The sequence below is a fragment of the Oryctolagus cuniculus genome, chromosome 1, assembly GCF_964237555.1.
Source record: "Oryctolagus cuniculus chromosome 1, mOryCun1.1, whole genome shotgun sequence".
NCBI lineage: Eukaryota > Metazoa > Chordata > Mammalia > Lagomorpha > Leporidae > Oryctolagus > Oryctolagus cuniculus.
In genome coordinates this window covers 116,363,737-116,384,312 of record NC_091432.1, presented here as the reverse complement: position 1 = coordinate 116,384,312, position 20,576 = coordinate 116,363,737, and the positions used below count along the sequence as shown (strand labels likewise).

General features: G+C 40.2%; 2 protein-coding genes across 2 annotated transcripts; both read right to left on the bottom strand.

The window, feature by feature from the left end:
* Positions 1–6,122: 6,122 nt before the first annotated feature.
* Positions 6,123–7,254, bottom strand: LOC100356683 (olfactory receptor 8B3-like). Its single transcript, XM_002708352.4, has one exon. The coding sequence runs from the start codon at positions 7,252–7,254 to the stop codon at positions 6,301–6,303; it is 954 nt and encodes a 317-aa protein (XP_002708398.4). The 3' UTR covers positions 6,123–6,300.
* A 6,390-nt stretch (positions 7,255–13,644) lies between these two features.
* LOC100356942 (olfactory receptor 8B3-like) lies at positions 13,645–14,798 on the bottom strand. The gene has a single exon (XM_070047776.1). It carries the CDS (start codon positions 14,593–14,595, stop codon positions 13,645–13,647), a length of 951 nt encoding a protein of 316 aa, XP_069903877.1. The 5' UTR covers positions 14,596–14,798.
* Positions 14,799–20,576: the final 5,778 nt, after the last annotated feature.

Sequence of the window (20,576 nt, the reverse complement as noted above, 5' to 3'; positions counted from 1 at the left end):
ATGGAACAAAGTGTCAGGTATTGAGTCCCAACTCTACTTCCAATCTAGCTGCCTACCAATACACACTCAGGGACTCAAGTAATTGAGTCCCTATCTCCCACATGGGAGATACGGGCTTGTGTTCTTAGCTCCTGGTTTTAGCTTCAGCCAGCCACAATTGCAGTGATCATTTGAGTAATGAATCAAAGAATGGGAGATCTCACTCTGTGCCTCTTTTTTATCTGTCCCTGTCTTTGTTTCTGCCTTCCTTCCTGCCTGCCTTTCTCTTTCTCTCTCTCTCTCTCTCTCGACCTCCCTCCTTGACAAATAAATAATCAATAAAAATGTAAAAATAAGTGCAGAAATTGTCAACAAAAAAGAAAACAAGAAAGCTAAAAAAAGTTGTTCAAAAAATATATCTGATAAAGGCTTAATATCCACAACATAAGAGGGACTCCTAAAACTCAATAGTAAAAGTAAAATGAAATAATCTAATTTAATAATATTTATATAAGTTTAATAGACATTTCCATAAGGTAGATACATGTATAACGCACATATTATATACATAAAAGTGCTTCAATATCACTGTGAAATTATAACTGACAATAAGAAAACATTTTTGTTCTTCATCCAGGTATTTGTCAAGCATACATGTCTTTTATGCTAATGAGACTGCAGATGGCTAGGGCTCCTGGATACTGACAGGATGGGGACTGGCTGCATGGGAAACACTCATGTGAGTACAGTTATCAGCCCTATTCTCAGTCCCACTCTTTGGTCCCTAGGGAGAAAGGAGATGTGGAATATTGAGTGGGTCACTAATGGCTAATGACTTAATTAATCTTGTCTATTTAATGATACCTCCAAAGAAAACCAAAAGGAAGGAATTCAGGGAGCTTCTGAGTTGGTGAACAAGAACACATCTGCTTGCCTCATGATGCTCCCCAGCCCTACAGGAACAAAGCACATGTACTGAGGACCCTTCCAAACCTCTCCTTAGCATCACTTTCATCTGCTGTTCCTCAGCTGTATAACCCGTGTGTAAATAAAGAGCTTTCCTGAGTCCTCTGAGCCATGATGACTCTCATGATCATGCTGATTATGATCACCTTCATGATGGAACATGAGAATTGAAAGTGCAACTGATTTAGAGCCAGTCAGTCAGAAGCACAGCTAACAGCCTGCCCTTGCACAGGCTGTGCTTAGGTTGTTCTTGTGAAACTCACCCGCAACCTGAGATTTAACACTAACTTCTGATAGACAGGGTCAGAATGGAGGTAAATTATAGGAAACCCAGGTGTGAGAGAATTGGTTGGTAGGGAAATACCTCACACACCTCACAGAAATGTTTCATGTTTGCCGGAGACCAGCTCCAGCCAGTCCAGGGGCCCCAAGGTGTGAGAGGTGTTGGCGCTCGAAGAAATGAGAGACACTCACAGCAGTGCTGGTGGCATGGCTCTGGCTCTCGAGCCCCAGACTTTATTTTTATATCATAAGCCACATAATGATTTTTTCTTCTTACAATGAAAAGCCTGTTGTCCATTTTTTCTAATTACAGTTTTTTTGATTTTCAAGGACTTATTAGAGCATGGGTAACAATCACAGACAGGTGCAAGATAACAGGCTGCCCCCACAAGCCAGGGCCTCAAGTGCTGCTGAACTATGCAGAAATTGGCTACATAAGCTAGAATAGTACCTTTCTAATCTAATCTTTACTAGAAGCCCCAAGTTCAAAGTAGACCCTTTTTAAAATGTATTCCCTCTTTGCAATTCTTTCTGTAATTTTTTAATTTCTTTATTGTACTTATTTAAAGGTTCACTTAGCTCTCTTCTACAGTTTTGACATCCTAACCATTGTAGTATTTGTAGCATATAGTGAATTAAAGCTTTATTAACATCTATCTTTATTCTAGTGGGAAGTATATACCAGAGAGCCTGTTGCCTTTTAATTCTTTTCTACAAGCAGCTCAACCTTGCATAAGGCATTAACCCTCTCTTCTACACTAACATTCTGCTTGATTAAACTTCTATAAGGCAATGGACATATTGGAGGTTATGAGACTAAGTGCTCTTCTATAAAATTAGGAATACAGCAACCATTAGCAGGACCACCAGGAAGCTCCAGCTTGTAGTTCCCATCAAACCTAAAACCACCAAGAGGACCGCAGCTGTCCTTCTCATGCCTTGCTGAGACAGACCTTCTGCTGTGACCTTGTCAGCCAGCTGAAGTTGCCTTGGCCTCGTCACATGTTGAGTGTGAGTATAGAGAAAAACAACTGGAGTTGTCCTATTATAGAATGGTGAGCACTCGGGACTCTGAATCCAGAGAAAAACTGTTGGTTTTATGCAGTATTAGTATTATGCAATACTAGTGTCAAAATTATTTAAAAAATCATATATAGGTCCAAAAGAACATGAGATTTTATTTTGCAATAGCAGAAGTGTTGTAATACAGCTTGGGCATGCTGTCAAATTCCTGGATACATCTGAGGAAATCAGGACAAAGGAGTAACTTTCAGAGAGAGAGTAAAGTATATGCAAGCTCTTTTCAATAAAGCTCACTGGGCAAAAGAACATAGTGCAGGAGTGAGTGTTTTTCCCTTCTCAGAGTCAGTTCTTCTAGGCAACTTTCCTGATACCAGGACCTTGTCTAAAATACTGCAGGCCAGAGAAATTTCCTATGATAATATCTGGTTCAAGGAGAAGTGCAATACACAGGTGTTTCTGGAGTGAACATAAAAGTTTATTTATTTGAAATGGAGAAGGGAAAAGAGAAAGAGAGACAGAATTTCCACACACTGGCTGATTCTCCAATCCAGGGCTGGACAGGCTGAAGTCAGGAACCAGGAGCTCTATCCTGGTCTCTCATGTAGGTGGCACAAACCCAAGTACTTGGACCATCATCTGTTGTCTCCCAGGTGCATAAGCAGGAGCTGAAGTGGAAGAGGAGGAGAGATTCGATCCCATGCACTCCCATATAGGAAGCAAGCATCTCACACAGCAGCTCAATTCACTTATCACAATGCCAATTCAAGATCTCTTCCTTAGGTACACCTGTCATTTGATTTTGATCAGGGTTTTAACACAAATGGCTCCAATTTGTTATTGGTCATTTCCACACTAATCTTCAGGGAAATGCTACCAAAATCAAAATGATATATCAATTTCTACCTTAATATGGCTTTTATCATAAAACATAAAGTAATTCACTTTGAAAAGAATGGTGGGGGTGGGGGGAGAAATCATACGTTAGAATGCACTTAAAAAATTGGAATTCCTGGGGAAGGCATTGTGGCAGAGCAGGTTAAGCTGCACCCTGGGATGCCAGCATCCTTCGTAAGTGCTGAATCAGTTCCAGGCCTGGCTGCTCCACTTCCAATCTAGCTCCCTGCTGACACACAACACAAGGTGACCCAAGGGTTAGGAACCTGCCACCCATGTGGGAGACAAGAATGGAGTTACTGGCTCCTAGATTCCAACCCAGGCCCAGGCCTTGCGGTTATCTTCAGAGTGAAACAAAGGATGAACAATCTCTCTCTCTGTGTGTGTCTGTCTTTTCCTCTCTCTCTGACTTTCAAATAAATAAAAAAAAATTTTTTAAAGCGCATTCTGTGGCAAATGCCCTGAACAGCACTCTGGCCTCAGAATCAGCCCTTAGTGCATTCAGATCCAGCTAAAAAGCCCAAGAGAGTATTTCAGGCATGGAAAGACAAAATACTCTGGCAAAAAAAAATGACCTAAATGAAAGATCTCCACAAGTGAGATCCCAGCAGAAAGAACCGGCCATCACAGAAGGAGGTACCTTTCTCTGAAGGGAGGAGAGAACTTCCACTTTGACTATGGCCTTGTCTAAATAAGATCAGAGTTACTGAACTCAAGAGGCTTCCATAGCCTTGGCAGCTCATGATGAGAGCCTTGAGTGACTACTGACATCATAAATAAGAGTGTCGATTGTTAAATCAACAGCGGGAGTCACTGTGCACTTACTCCCCATGTAGGACCTCTGTCCTTAATGTGTTGTACTATGAGAATTAACAGTAAAACTACTACCCAAACAGTACTTTATACTTTGTGTATCTGTGTGGGTGCAAACTGTTGAAATCTTTACTTAGTATATATCTGAATATAAAGATAATTGAAAATGAATCTTGATGAAGAATGGGATGGGAGAGGGAGCAGGAGATGGGAGGGGTGTGAGTGGTAGGGAAATTATGGGGGGGGGAGCCACTGTAATCCATTAACTGTACTTTGAAAATTTATATTTACTAAATAAAAAATTTAAAAAAAAAACCTGTTGAAAAAAATAAAAATGCAAAAAAAAAAAAAAAACAGGTTCAGACAGAGAGAGGTCTCTCACTCTCAGTGAGAGAGAGAGAGAGAGACAGAGATAAAGGTCTTCCTTTTGGTTCACCCCCCCAAAATGGCCGCAAAGGCCACCGCGCTGCGGCCGGTGCACTGTGTTGATCCGAAGCCAGGAGCCAGGTGCTTCCTCCTAGTCTCCCATGCAGGTGCAGGGCTCAAGCACTTGGGCCATCCTCCACTGCCTTCCCGCGCCACAGCAGAGAGCTGGACTGGAAGAGGAGCAACTGGGACAGAATCTGATGCCCCAACCGGGACTAGAACCCGGGGTGCTGGTACCACAGGCGGAGGATTAGCCAAGTGAACCGCGGCACCAGCCGAGTTCTGCTTTCTTAATTCTATTTTTTCAAGTCAATTCATGAACTATACAATAGTGATTTCACAAATACCTTATCTCACTCAGAGTAAAAGCCATTTAATGGATTAAACTTTTGAATAAGGACACACAATGAGTGACCAGATACATGTGTACGTATCCTAGAAGTGTCATATAGAGTCTTATACTAAAGCAATGATACAGAGAGTACTTGTATGATGTCTTTGAACTGGTGGCCAGGGAGGGCTTTTTGAGGAGGTGAAATTTACACTGAGAACTTATTGACAGGAGGGAGCCAAGCACATGGAGCATTCCAGTCAGACAGAGTGGCTGAGGCAAAGTCGCAGACCATCCTGATGAGTGTGACAAGCAGCGTGACAGTGGTGTGGTTAGGAGGGATATATAATAGGATATTATGTGTGCAGGCAAAGATTTAGGAAATAAACTTTAGGGATCAAGGCTTTGCAACCTTTGAAAAGTGGTTGTTATTTTCACCCAAAAATAACTTATTTGATACTAATCACATAAAAACATTAACTCTTCTTTCTCCTCCCATCTTATCTAATTTGTAACATATCCTGGAGTTATGCCAACGGTTCTATGGTGATCTGTAGTGAAATCCACTACACATTATCTTTTAAATAACACTAAATAGCTCTGAATTTTTAAAAAGATTTATTTATTTTATTTGAAAGGCAGAATTACAGAGACAAGAGAGGTCTTCCATCCACTGGTTTACTCCCCAAAATGGCCACAACATCTGGGGATGAGCCAGGCCAAAACTGGGATCTAAGAGTTTCATCCAGTTGTCCTGCATGGCTGCAGGAGCCAATCTTCTGCTGCTTTCCCAGGCACATCAACAGGGAGCTGGATCAGAACTGGAGCAGCTTGCTATTTGTGTACAACAGCTAAGCTGCTGCTTGGAATGCCTACATTTCATACTGTAATCTAGCTTCCAGTTTATGTACAACCTGGGAGATGGCAGGTGATGCCTCCAATAGCTGGGTCCCAGTCACATTCATAGGAGACCTGGGTTGAGGTCCTGGTCTCTGGTTTCAGCTTGGTCCAGCTCTGCCTTTTCAGTCATTTGGGGAGTATGAAGCAGCGAATAGAAGATTTATCTCTCTCTCTCTCTTTCTCTCACTCTCACTCTCACTCTCACTCTCACTCTCACTCTCACTCTGTATTTCAAATAAACAATAATAATACAGAGAAAATATGACTGATGGTGAATTAAGATTTTAAAATCTATTTGGTGAAAGGGAAAAATTTCTCCACAATGCATCATAAAACACTTGTAGGAATATTGTTCCAGTTAATGTATAGCATGACCCAGCATCTATATTCCAACCCTGAGGCCCTAGAAGTTAGTGTCATCCAGCTTTTCCTCCTAATAACACCATAATTACTTAAAGGAAGCTGGAGAATAATAGGAGGAACTGTTCTACAAATTCTCTCTGAATGATTGAAGGTCTAATACTCCTTTTACATTCATTTTCTTGAGTTGTGAATGATACCTACAACTAATTATTTTTCATATCATTAAATCATTTGCATTTTTATTTGGATTGTTTACTCTTCTCTCTCTGAATTTATATGTAATGTGCCCTTATTAGGAATTGGAATCTGTAACAAAAACACAGCTATGATTTAAAAAGGATGCTTTTCTTCAAAGTCTTACTCAGTGCAACATGGACATCTTTGTTCCGCAAGCTATAGATGAAAGGATTCATCATTGGCCCCACAATGGTATAAAAAATAGGGGGTACTTTATCTTGAGGCAGAGACTCAGCATGAGAAGGCTTTAGGAACATGAATGCTGCAGATCCAAAGAAGAGACAAACAGCAATTATGTGTGAACTGCAAGTACTGAAGGCTTTGGACCTGCCATGGGTAGAATGGATGCGGAGGATGTTGGAGAGGATCTGAGTATAAGAAACAAAGAGGGTGAGACTGGGCACTGTTACATTGATTCCCACCACAATGAAAGCCACCAGCTCATTGATGTAGGTGCTTGTGCAGGAGAGCTGGAGAAGTGGATGGATGTCACATGCAAAATGATTGATGATGTTGCTGTCACAGAAAGTGAGTCTCAGCATGCATGCAGTGTGGGCCACAGCACCTGCAAACCCCATTACAAATGTCCATACTGTTAGCATGAGGCAGACCTGAAGGGACATGGTGACTTTGTACAGCAGGGGCTTGCAGATGGCCACATACCGATCATAGGCCATTGATGTCAAGATACAGCACTCATCAATTACAAAAAAGGAGTAGAAAAAGAGCTGAGTCATGCACTCAGCATAGGAGATGATGTTCTGTTTCACAAAACTCACCAGCATTCTGGGACTTATGACACAGGAGTAGCAGAGATCAATGAAGGACAGATTGAAGAGGAAGTAGTACATGGGAGTGTGCAGGTGAGGGTTCAGACCAATCAGAACAATCAAACCCAGGTTCCCCACCACAGTGACCACATAGATTCCCAGGAAGAGGAAGAAGAGAGGCAGCTGCAGTTCTGTCTGTTGAGTTAATCCCAGCAGGATAAACTCAGTCACTGAGGAGTCATTTCCTGAGGCTATTCTTCCGTTGGACATATCTGTGGAAAGAGAAAAAAATAGGAATTTAAAAATATGAGAACCCAGATCTTTTCACCCATCCCTACTCTAATGACATTGAAACCCAGAATGGGGAAGAGAACTCCAGCCTATCCTCTGTGCATCTTCATTTTTTGCAGTTTATACAATGGAGAGAATGTGTAAAGATTAGTGTCGAGTACATCTGGGAAGGCAATTTCTGCAGGAAAGAGATGCAGGGTCTCTAAGACAACTCTTCCTCTATAGCATCTCCAGTCCATGTCTGCCTACCTCAGGGTCAATAGAGTTCTCAGCAAAGAAAAGATAAGACATTACAAGGATTCCCAGGCTCCCACAAATAGGATTTGGAAGGAGTTAGCAGAACAGACACAATCAACACTCACCCTCTTGTCTTGAGATCCAAGGGAGGACCTTGTTAATACTTCTCCCCTATTTTCACGAAGGAGCAAGTGATGCTGATGAATTTTACCAATGAACAGACCAGAAAGGAGATACTTTTTGTTTGAGGCTAGTTTGGGAATGAGGGACTAGAACACATTCCTCAGTTATCCAGACTCTAGGACGCCATGAATAACAGGTCATTGTTTTGGGTGATGGCTTTGACCGGAGTTTTCTTGCCAGCCTAGTGTATGATAAGTAGTGTTTTCCAGTACCAGAAATGCCAACTACTAATATGGCCCAAGGGTTTTTATGGTTGAGAAAATCAAGGGATCTCATTAAAAGTTGGAAGACCTATGTTCTTCATCTGCTTCCCCAGAGATCAGAATTTGCAGCTGACAGAGATTACTTACCCTGCATCTACAGCCTGGTTTAAGATAATGACATTCATTTTTTGGAACAACATTCTACATACACTTGGTTTCCTACCAAATGAATCACATCCACATTCCCAAATAGAAAAGCAGTATGATCACTGCAGAATTCACATCATTTGTCCATAGTTATACATTTATCTGTTTCTTGCTCTTATTCTTCCCACAGCATATAAACACACATTCTGAACCCACAAATAATTGAATCTGAGCTGTAAAAAACAGGAATGCTATGTACTTTTTTTTCAATATTATTTTTGCACCTTCTTTGAGAAATGCCTGGCATATATGTTAGGTATTCTTCTCCTATTCTTTTACTTTCAATCTACTTATATGAGGACAGTTCACAAAATTCATGGAAAATGCATACATTTAAATTTTTTGAAGATTTATTTATCTATTTGAAAGGCAGAGTTACTGAAAGAGACAGAGACAGAGATCTTCCATCTGCTGGTTCACTTCTCAGATGTCCACAATGGCCAGTATTGGGCCAGATCAAAGCCAGGAGCCAGGAGTTTCTTCCTGGTCTCCCACATGGATGCAGAGGTCAAAGTACTTTGGTTGTATTTCACTGCTTTTCCCAGGCCATTATAAAGGAGCTGGATCAAAAGTGGAGCAGGGGCCAGTGCTGTGGTGTAGTGGGTTAAGGCCCCAGCCTGTAGAGCAGCATCCTACATGGCCACCAGGTTCGAGTCCCAGCTGCTCCACTTCCAATACAACTCTCTGCTATGGCCTGGGAAAGCAGTACAAAATTGCCCAAATTCTTGGGCCCCCTGCACCCTCCTGGGAGACCCAGAAGAAGCTCCTAGCTCCTGGCTTCAGATTAGCTCAGCTCTGGCCGTTGCGGCCATTTGGGGAGTGAACCAGAGGAATGGAATACCTCTCTCTGTAACTCTGCCTTTCAAATAAATAAAATAATTCTTAAAAAAAGAAAAGAAAAGAAAGTGGAGCAGCCAGGACATGAACAAGTGCTCATATGGGATGCCAGAATACCAGATGGGTGCCTTTAGCTGCTATGCCACAAGGCTGTTTTCACATTTAAAAATTTTTGTACCAAAATAGCCTGATATTTTAATTCAATTTTTCAGAAATATTTTGAAGTAGCTTCATACTGTTATACTTGAAGTTACAGACAGTATATAAATTGATCACTTTTAAATGCACTTGATAATCTTTCCTTTAGTTGAGCCTTCCATTTAATTTATTTAAATAATTTATTGACTTATTTATGTCTTAGGAACTACTCTATATTTGTATTCTGTTTCTCTTGTTGCTTTTTCTCATTCTTTTGTTTCCCACTTTATTTTTTAAGATGTATTTATGTAATTATTTGAAAGGGAGAGTTACGGAGTGGCAGTAATAGAGAGACAGGTCTTCCATTGACTGGCTCACTCCCCAAAGGGCTGCAACAGAACCGTTCTGAAGCCAGGAGCCAGGAGTTTCTTCAGGATTTCCCATGCAGGTGCAGGGATCCAAAGAATTGATCATCTTCTGCTGCTTTCCTAGAATCATTAACAGGGAGCTGGATCGGAAATGGAGCAGCCAGGAAATGAACAGGTGCCCATATGGGATTCTGGCACTGCAGGCACCACTAGTCACCACCAGGTCATAGTGTCAGTACCCTCATTTTTTTAAGATTTATTTATTTGGGGCAGGCTCTGTGGCATAGTGAGTAAAGCCACTGCCTGCAGCTGGAGCAAAATATATATATATATATATATATATATATATATATATATATCATTTGATATTGCACTCAATGTACATAGAGGAAATACTTAAGATAATTTTTCAAAATAGGAAAAGGTAAAACTAATTAAATAGAAGTAAGATTTTCATAGTTTTCTTAAAGTACTAAAATGTCAACTGCGTAAGTTACATGTTGTGATATCTATGGTAAACACTAAACATATAGAGAGAGATAAAATTCAGAGCACTATAGATGAATCAAATTTGAATTCTGAAAAAATATCAAATAACCCATGTGAAAGCAAGAAAATGGGAAACAAGGGGTAGGCATTGTGGCACAGTGGGTTACAACTGCTTCGGATATCTGCTTCTTATATCAGAGTGCTGGTTCAAGTCCTGGCTGTTGCACTTCTTGCCAAGCTTCCTTATAATGCAGGAACTTGAGTTCCTGCCACCCATAGAGGAGACCCAGATGGGGTTGCATACTCTTGTCTTCAGTTTAGCCCTGCTTCCAATATGTAGGATATTTGGGGAGTGAATCAGTAGATGGAAGACCTTTCACCCTCCCCTCTCTCCTCAGTGCCTCTCCTCTCTCTATGAGAGAAAGGAAGCTTCCATCTGATGGTTCACTCCCCAGTTGGCTGCAGTGGCTGGAGCTGCACCAGTCTGAAGCCAATTCAGCTCTCTGCTATGGCCTGGGAAAGCAGTGGAGGATGGCCCAAGACCTTGGACCCCTGCACCCATGTGGTAGACCTGGAGGAAGCTCCTGGCTCCTGGCTTTGGAGCGGCACAGCTCCAGTCATTGCAACCATCTGGGGAGTGACACAGCAGATAAACGACCTCTCTCTGTAACTCTGTCTTTTAAATAAATAAAATGAATCTTTTAAAAAAGATTTATGGGAAAAATAATTAATTAATTATTCGATCAATCAATTAAAAATAAAAATGCACTAGATTTGTTTGTGTGATCCCTTTGACTCTTAGACCTATCAGTGTGATCAATTGTGAACTGAAATTGATCACTTGGACTAGTGAGGTGGGATTGGTACATGCCACCTTGAAGGGATTGTATTGGGATCCCCCGGCATGATTCTAACTCCACCATTTGGGGCAAGTCCGATTGGGCATGTCCCAAATTGTACATCTCCTCCCTCTCTTATTCCCACTCTTATATTTAATAGGGATAATTTTTCAGTTAAAATTTAAACACCTAAGAATAATTGTGTGTTAATCACAGAGTTCAACCAATAGTACTAGAACAAAACAAAGAGAAAATACTAAAATGGCTAAAATATTACATTGTACATCAACAGTCAGGACAAGAGCTGATCAAGTCACTGTTTCTCATAGTGTCCATTTTACTTCAACAGGTTTCCCCTTTGCTGCTCAGTTAGTTGTCGCCGATCAGGGAGAACATATGATATTTGTCCCTTACTCACTGCTAATACTAGCTGATAGAATCAAAAAGGGAGAGAACGATCCATCATGGGAAGCAGGATCCACAGTAGACTCATAGAATGGCAGATGTCCTAAATAGCACTCTGGCCTCAGAATCAGCCCTTAAGGCATTCAGATATGGCTGAAGAGCCCATGAGAGTATTTTAGGCATGGAAAGCCAAGACACCCTGGAAAAAAAAAAAAAAAAGGAAGACCTAAATGGAAGATCTCTGCAAGTGAGATCCCAGTGGAAAGAATGGGGCCATCAAAGAAGGAGGTACCTTTCTCTGAAGGGAGGAGAGAACTTCTACGTTGACTATGACCCTGTCTGAATAAGATCGCAGTTGGCGAACTCAAAAGGCTTCCATAGCCTTGGCAACTCATGACTAAAGCCTAGGGAAATTACTGATGCCATAAACAAGAGTGTCAAATTGTTAAGTCAACAACAGGAGTCACTGTGTACCTATTTCTCATGTGGGATCTGTCCTTAGTGTGTTGTCCAATGTGAAGTAATGCTATAACCAGTACTGAAACAGTATTTTACACTTTGTGTTTCTGTGTGGGTGCAAACTGATGAAATCTTTCCTTAATATATACTGAATCGATCTTCTGTATATAAAGAGAATTGAAAATGAATCTTGATGTGAATGGAATGGGAGAGGGAATGGGAGATGGGAGGTGTGTGAGTGGGAGGGAAATTATGGGGGAGGAAGCCACTGTAATCCATTAACTGTACTTTGAAAATTTATATTTACTAAATAAAAAATTTTTAAAAATAAACCTGTTAAAAAAATAAAAATGCAAAAAAAAAAAAAAAAGGTTCAGACAGAGAGAGGTCTCTCACTCTCAGTGGTTTACTCTCACTGATTTACTCCCCAAATCTAAACAATACAAAATGGTTTGAAGTTATAGTTATACAAACTGTAGAAATAAGCTTTCTAAGAAATATTTATTAAAAACTAAATAATTTCAAAGGAAATAAAATCCACACATATTGATGAGTAATTCTTCTCAACTACAGAACATGAATAGCTACAAACAAGTTTGTCCATGCAAAAGCAATGGCAACTACAGTACAACTGCCAGCAGGCAGATATGAGTGTAAAATGTCACTGATTATAAGATACATGTTGATTTTGGGACATTAGGTAAAAAGAAAAGTGCATAGAATTACTGTAATGTGACTTTTAAATCAGTCAACATGCACCCCTCCTCCACCACACCACTGTCACACTGACTGTTGTACCCGCCGGGATGGTCACTGCCTCTGAGCCTTTGCCCCCGCTACTCCCTCTGCCTAGAGTACTCCATGTGCTTAGTTCCTTCTTGTCTGTCAGCACTCAGAGGACATATCACCTCCTCAGAAAAGCCCTTCCTGACCACTCTGTCTAAAGTACAACTTGCAGGTACTCTGTCATCACCTTAATATATCATTCTGCATAACATTTCCATGATATGTCTGCATGTATCTGCTCACTCATCATGTCTTAGAACGCCAACCCATCTACACCTTGCTGTAAACAATCAGCCCTCTGACAGCTCAGTCATCTCCTGTCTTTATCACCAGCAGATGTCTGAATTTTAAAAACATCTGGGTAGAGGGTACATAAACATTATGTATCTACTTATTAAAATACTACATTATTTATATTACATAAACCACTGAGAAAAAAAGGAAGAATGAAAATAATGAGAAAATTATGAGTGATAATGATTTAAGATTTTGAAATCTATTTAGAGAGAGGAAAAGTATTCCTCTACCAATAATTGGTAAGCGTTTATGGTAAAATTCTTCCCAATAAACACATACCATGCTTCAGTACCTACACTCTTACCCTGAAATCCAACCAGTAAAACCCTTTTATCTGGCTGCTCTATAAGGTTATTTGTATTTCTTCTTCTTAACCAGGCCCATAAGAAAATCCTTGGTCTCCATATCTCACCCTCTCCTAAGATGACAATGAGAACACACCAGAGACCAGAGGGAGAAAAGCATCCCTTGAAGTTCTGCATTCATGAAAACAAAGAAATCCCCCAAAACAAAATCCCCTATAACTTTCAATGGAGAGTTGCTAAATTAATAAATTAATAAATGAATTTAAGTCCACCAAATGTGATATTGCCATGAATAAAAAAAAGCTGCACAATTTCCTAGTCAAAAAGCTCACAGTCTTACCATTTCTGGTGTAATCATCATGCAACTTTTTTTTATTTAAAACACACATTATAATTCCTGAAACTTAAGAACAGAATGAACTCTTCTTCAGACTTCCTCTGAAAGGCTGAAGGTCTGACACTCCACTTCTTTATATTTTCTTCACTTCTTATCTATATAACTAAATTTTCCCTATTTTCTAAATTATTCACATTTTTATTTTGATTTCTTACTCTTCTTTCCATGAATATACATATCTTTATTAAGAAATGGCATTGATAACTAATACAGTTATATTTAGGAAAAGAACTTTGTCTTCTGCAAAGTCTTACTCAGTGCAACATGAACATCTTTGTTCCTCAAGCTATAGATGAAAGGATTCACCATTGGTCCCACAATGGTGTAAAAAATAGTGGATACTTTATCTTGAGCCAGAGATCCAGCAGGAGAAGGCTTAAAATATATAAAAGATGCAGATCCAAAGAAAAGACAAACAGTGATTATGTGGGAGCTGCAGGTTCTCAAAGCTTTCGACCTGGCATGGGCTGAATGGATGTGCAGGATGCTGGAGAGGATCCTGGTATAAGAAACAAAGAGAGTAAGACTGGGCACTGCTATGTTGATGAGCAACACAATGAAAACCACCAGCTCACTGATGTAGGTGCTTGTGCAAGAGAGTTGGAGGAGAGGAGGTGTTTCACACATGAAATGACTGATGACGTTGCCATCACAGAAGGTGAGTCTCAGTATGCATCCAGTGTGGGCCATAGCACCTGCAATTCCCATTGTATATGTACACACCATCAGCATGAGGCAGATCTGAGGAGACATGATGACCTTGTACAGCAGGGGCTTGCAAATGGCCACATATCTATCATAGGCCATCGATGTTAAGACATAACACTCATCAATAGCAAAGAAGCAGAAGAAAAAGAGCTGAGTTATGCACTCAGCATAGGAGATGGTGTTCTGTTTCACAAAACTCACCAGCATTCTGGGGGTTATGGCACAGGAGTAGCAGAGATCAACAAAGGACAAGTTGAAGAGGAAGTAGTACATGGGGGTGTGTAGGTGAGGATTCACAAAAATGAGAACAATCAAGCCCAGGTTCCCCACCATAGCAACCACATAGATTCCTAAGAAAAGAAAGAAGAGAGGCAGCTGCAGTTCTGGCTGTTGAGTTAATCCCAGCAGGATAAACTGGGTCACTGAAGACTCATTTCCTGAGGCCATTCTTCCTTCACACATACCTGTGATTAGAGGTACAATAGAAACATTAAAATATGGGAACCTTGTTCTCTTCACCCAATCCAACACTAATGAATTACGACCCAGAATGAAGGAATGAACCCAAGCCCACCCTTCTGAGCACTTAATGTCAAGAAGACCTGGAAGCAACTTCTATAGGGAGAAGCTCCTGGGATTCTTCAACCACTCTAGACTGTACAGCCCCTCCAGGCCATGTTTTGACCTCTTCAGGGTCAATGGTGGCATCAGCAGAGAAGGTGAGCCATTTTGAGTATTTCTGGGCTCCCACAGATGAGGTTTGTGAGTACTTAGCAGGACAGATACAGTCAACACTCACCCTTTTCCCTCAGGGCTCAAAGAGGACTTTGTTAACTCCGCTCCCCTATTCTTACACAGGGGCAAGTGGCGCTGATAAGTTTGGGCAGTGAGCAGCAGTTCAGAATGATTTTCTTGTGTTCTGATCAAGTTTGGGATTGAGGGAACCAGAACACATTGTTCAGTACCCCAGGCTCTGGGAAGCCAGGAGTCACAGATTATGGTTTCTCATCGTGGCTTTGACCAGAGTTTTCTTGTCAGAATATGTTGTGATAAAAGGGATTTGCCAATACCAGAAGAGCCACCTCTTAGAATGACCCAAGGGTTTTTTATGAGTTAGGAAATCCAAGGGACCTCATTAAAAATCTGAAAACTTATGTTTGTCATCTGTTTCCCCAGAGATCATGCTTTGGAGCTAACATTAATTGCCTCCACTGGATTTACAGACTAGTTCATGATAATGACATTCCTTTTTCCAACAGCAACTTTATACACACTTGCTTTCCTACCAAATGAGTCCTATCCCAAAACAGAAACCAGGATGACCTCTCCTACACCTGCATCTCTCTATATATGAAATACTGTAAATTATCTGTTTGTTTCATGTTCTTATTTTTTTAAAGATTTATTTATTTATTGGAAAGTCAGAGTTACCCAGAGAGAGGAGAGGCAGAGAGAGAGAGAGAGTGGTTTTCCATCCTATGGTTCACTCCCCAGATGGCCGCAATGGCCGGAGCTGTGACGATCTGAAGCCAGGAGCCAAGAGCTTCTTCTGGGTCTCCCTCATGGGTGCAGGAGCCCAAGGACTTGGGCTATCTTCTACTGCTATCCCAGGCCATGGTAGAGAGCTGGATCAGAAGAGGAGCAGCCGGGACTAGAACCAGCGCCCATATGGGATGCTGGTGCGTCCGGCCAAGACATTAACCAATTGTGCCACAGCGCTGGCCCCATCATGTTCTTCTTTCTACAACACATAAACACATATTCGGAACTCACAAATATTTGAATATAAGCACAAAAATATCAGGTACATTATCTATTTCCTTCAATGCTATTTCTGTAGCACCTTTGAGAAATACCTGGTACACATATTAATTACTCAATAAATATTTTATAGTAAAGGAATGAAAGAATGATAATCCCCTCTCCATTACTCATGAAACCCATAACAAATTTCTAGCCCCAAAGAACAGGCATATGTAGTCTCAATGTTTCTTGTAGACTTGAATTTAGCACAAAATAACATAGGAGGAGCATGTAAAAGGCCATTTCTGAACTCTCAGAGGTCATGCAGGAGAACTTCAAATTAGTGGTGATGAGTGCAGGAAAAGACTATATAATTTCCATCCTCCCTGAACATTACACTGAGAATTTTTAGTCTCTCAAAAGTTCTCAATGTTCCCCCTACAGGACTGCCAGAACAAAACTGCAGGTCAAAGGCACATTTAGATCAGTAGAGGAAGTTCTCAAGTGCAAAAACCAAGGAGCCATTCACTACAGAAGGTTTTTATCTTTATTTTCATTTTTTTGGCACAGAATTGAAATAGTAATGGTGCAGATGTAGGAAGATTAATATGGTGGGTATATGAAGGAATGAACCTCAGCTGACAATTAACATTTATAATTCATCAGCCCATGAATGATTTTCAACAAAAAAACCCTGAATTAGCAGTGCTACTGTGAGTAGTTCTAAAAATACACTTGTGGAAGAAGTGTTACAATGGAAGATTCGATTTCTCATATTTATAGTTAAAATAGAAAAAAACTTCCCAAAGATTGTAACCTATATGTTTGAGTAAATGATGTCATTGCTACAAACAGAAAGAATGCACAAAAAGTAGGAACATTGGTTAAATTTGTACATTCAGTTTTGAAGTTGGTGGGCTTGTGTTGCCAAATGGACATCCAAGTAGAAGTATACAGTAGTCTATGCTCAGGTAAAGGTTAGAACATGGAGGAAATGTATGGGGATGATTTCCATAGATATTAAAGTTATGGGACTGGTGCAGAGGAGACGTTTGCTTAGAGTGTCGGCAACCATAAGAACATCTGCTTCTGAATTAGAGTATCTAGGTTAGACTCTAGGCTCTGGTTTCTTATTCCAGATTCCTGCTAATATGGACCCTGGGAGGCAACAGTGATGTCTCAAGTGGTTGTATTTCTGCCACACATATGGGATACTTGGATTGAATTCCTGGCTCCAGGCATCAGTCCTCAGGCCATTGAAGCAATTTAGGGAGTAAACCAGTGGATGGGCACACTTTCTCTCCCTCTGTCTCTCCCTATTGCTTTCTCTTCTGACCCCAACTCTTGAATTAATTAACTAATCATTTTTTTAAATAAAGTCATGGAAAAAGTGTTAAAGAGAAAAGTAGAAAAAAAGCAGAGGCAAGAAAAATGTAAAACACCTATTTTTATTTCACTATTATGATAATTTGAAACTCAATAATTACTAAAATGCATCCCAATTATTATTTTCAGACTCTTAAAAATTGTTAGGAGACCAAAAATCCTTAAGGGAAAACTTGAGAATTATCCCATGAGATTGATATTTCTTTATCTATGGAAATGATCAAGACCTTAGTTATTCATTAAAATGTGTATTTTCTATGGAAATATTAAGATCTCTTATTTAAGTAAAAAAGAAGAGTCAGAAACATTCCATGGAAGTTCATGTTACATCAAATCACATTGCAATAAGAGTTTTATTCCAGTAATTTAAGCTAGAGCTTAGAATGAAAGTCATTATTTCATCTGCAATATAGCCAGGGCACCTGGAAGCAGATACAGAATGAATGTAGAGAAATTCTGGGCTTTCTTTGCATTGCAAAAATATCTCATTCCCTTCCTTTTTTCATGATGGCCACATGAGAGTAACTCAGTTATAACAAAGTATGGCAAATGATTCATCTTTTTCACTGAGATACATCGTAACATTAAGCACTCATTTCTGACTTCTTTTAGGTAATGGAAGCCCATATGTTCTAACTTGCCAAATCAGTGGTAATTTAAGCTTTATATTACACTATATCATGCAGAAAAGAAAAAAGGTGTTTAACTAAGAGGACTTATGGTTTGCAGGATCATGTCAAACTAAATTAACCTTCTAGAACATGCAGTACCACTGGCCAATATATTTTAATGTCATGACCAAAGTTCTATGATGTAAAGGAATTGTTTATAAATAAAAATAAACTATCAGGTGCTCATTTCTACAGAAAGTATTTCTAATTTAAAGAAAATTGCAGCTTATTTTCATAGGTTCAAACAAAATATAGAGTATTTTCATTACAAGAAATTTTCATGTTGCCCTTTTAGACTCAGTTCTTTCCTGCCTCCATTTCTCCCTTAATACATGGAAACCACTAACATTTTTCCATTCTTATACATTTATCATGGAAAACTACTATGTGTATACATCCACATCTCCTATCAGATTGCCTGAGTGTAATCCCAACTCCACTTCTAAACTAGCTTCCTGCTAATGCACTGCCTTGGAGGCAGCTGGAATGGTCCAAGAAATTGGGTATCTACCACTCATGTAGGAGATCCAGAGTTGAGTTACCAGCTCCTGGTTTCAGCTTGAACTAGCCCCAATGTTGCAAACATTGGGGGAAAAAAATCAGCAAGCAGGACATCTCTGTCCATGTGTCTCTCTCTGTATCTCTCTTATCCAACCCAACCATTCCCTATCCCACCTTTGCTTTTAAAATAAACATGAAATGATAACATGATCAACTGTCTAATTGGTATCTGAATCACACAGAAAAAGCCTTCCATATAACATTTCAAAAGGGCCAAGTTTAAGAACTGATTTAGTAGCCGTTCTTATTTTCAAGATGGCATTAGGAAATAAGTTTAACTATTTCTGAGGTTTCTTGTCATAGTTGACCTTGAAAACTGATTTACCTTTTCTAGTTTTCATAGATATTGTGGCATGTAGGAAGAATGTGTCTTGCAAGTAATTCCTAAGGCTTTAGATATTTGTTGAATTATCATAGCAGTGAAGGGAGGGTGCTCTGGGAACCCAAAGCATGGAATAATATGCTTTAGTAAGAATTCAGCCACTCCTGTTGCTTTTTCTGTGTTACTTGGGAAGGCTTCTAATCATCCAGTGAAGCTATCTATAAAGACCTAGATGTGCTTAAACTGTCCAGTAGAGTGTGTTTGAGTAAAGTCCGCTTGCCAGTCTTCCCCTGGATGAGTGTGTTGATGTTGCATGGCTCAGGTGGAAGTAGGAAAAATTGAGGATGACCTGGCACATTTTGGAAGCATAGTTCACAAGCCCTCATTTGCTTCTTTAACAGTATTGCTAAGGTCTTCTTTCCTACAAATTGCTATGCCACACTACAGTCATGGAATCTCTTCCCATGTGAAGGGCATTATTTAAATATTAGTAATTTCCTGCTTGAGGCAAAAAATTCTTGACATCATGTTTTAATCATCCACCAGCATCCTTGTTAAGTCCCTTTTCATTTGCCTATGTCTCCTCTTCTGAAGAGTATTGTGAACTTATAGGTAAGTCTCCTGAGACAGCTTGAGTCTCTATGGCCTGGAAGGCTGACATCTTAGCAGCTCTATCAGCTAAGTTATTTCCTTTAATGATCTGAGTATCCTCTTTTGATGTCCCTGACAGTGAGTTACCACAGTCTCCCCAGGCATCAATACTGCCTAAGGTAGTTTTAATATTCCATCATGATATTTAGTTGGGAAGCTCTTTGCATTAGGCAGACCTCTTTCCTTCCTGATAGCACCATGGGTGTGTAAGATTAGAATAGTGTTTTTGGAGTCTCCTACATATTTCATCTCAATCCCTTCCCTGGATGTGGAGCCCAAATATGAGCAGCAAGTTCAACATTTTGGGCAAAGAAATTGGGTGGCAGGGTTTTTCCCTCTACAACTTCCTGTAGGCTAACAATGTCCTTTCAGCTTCTTTATATGTGTAACTGTTTCTACCAGTAAAACATTCAGCATCAGAATTGAGTAATTGCTCATCCTCTAGACCTGGTTTGTTAAAGTATGTCTATTCCATAGTTTCTGTGCAAGAGTGTGCTAATTCCCTACCATCTGTTTCAGGCAAAATGTTGACTGGGAGTTAAGGTTTGGCAGGTTTTGAGGATTTGAGGACTCAGAGGAGTCCTACAACATGGCCTGATAGCTTAAGAATTGACCTCAAGAAGACAGTATTGTGTGCAGGTTATTAAGCCTCTGCTTCGGATGTCAATATCCAAATCAGGGTGTCAGAGTCCTAGTTTCTCCACTTTTAATCCAGCTTCCTAATAATGCAACTGGGAAAGCAGCAAAAGATGGCCCAAAATCTTGGGCCCCTGCCACCCATGTGAGAGACCCAGACGGAGTTCCTGGTTCCTCAATTTGGCCTGGCTGTTGCAGCCATTTGGAAAATAAACCAGTGGGTAGAAGTGCTTGCACTGTGTGTATGTGTGTGTGTGTGTCCCTCCCTCCCCCCGTCACTCTTCCTTTCAAATGCATAAACAAATAAATCTTAAGAGAAGAAGAGTTAACCTCTAGTTAGCCATTGATAACATTTAGCATCAAGGACCCCCTGTACTTGATGAGGGATAGTTCCTCAAGAGTTGATTTGGATATTGCTTCAACCACTATAACTGTAGCAGCTACAGTCCTCAGGCATTCTGGATATCCTGCTG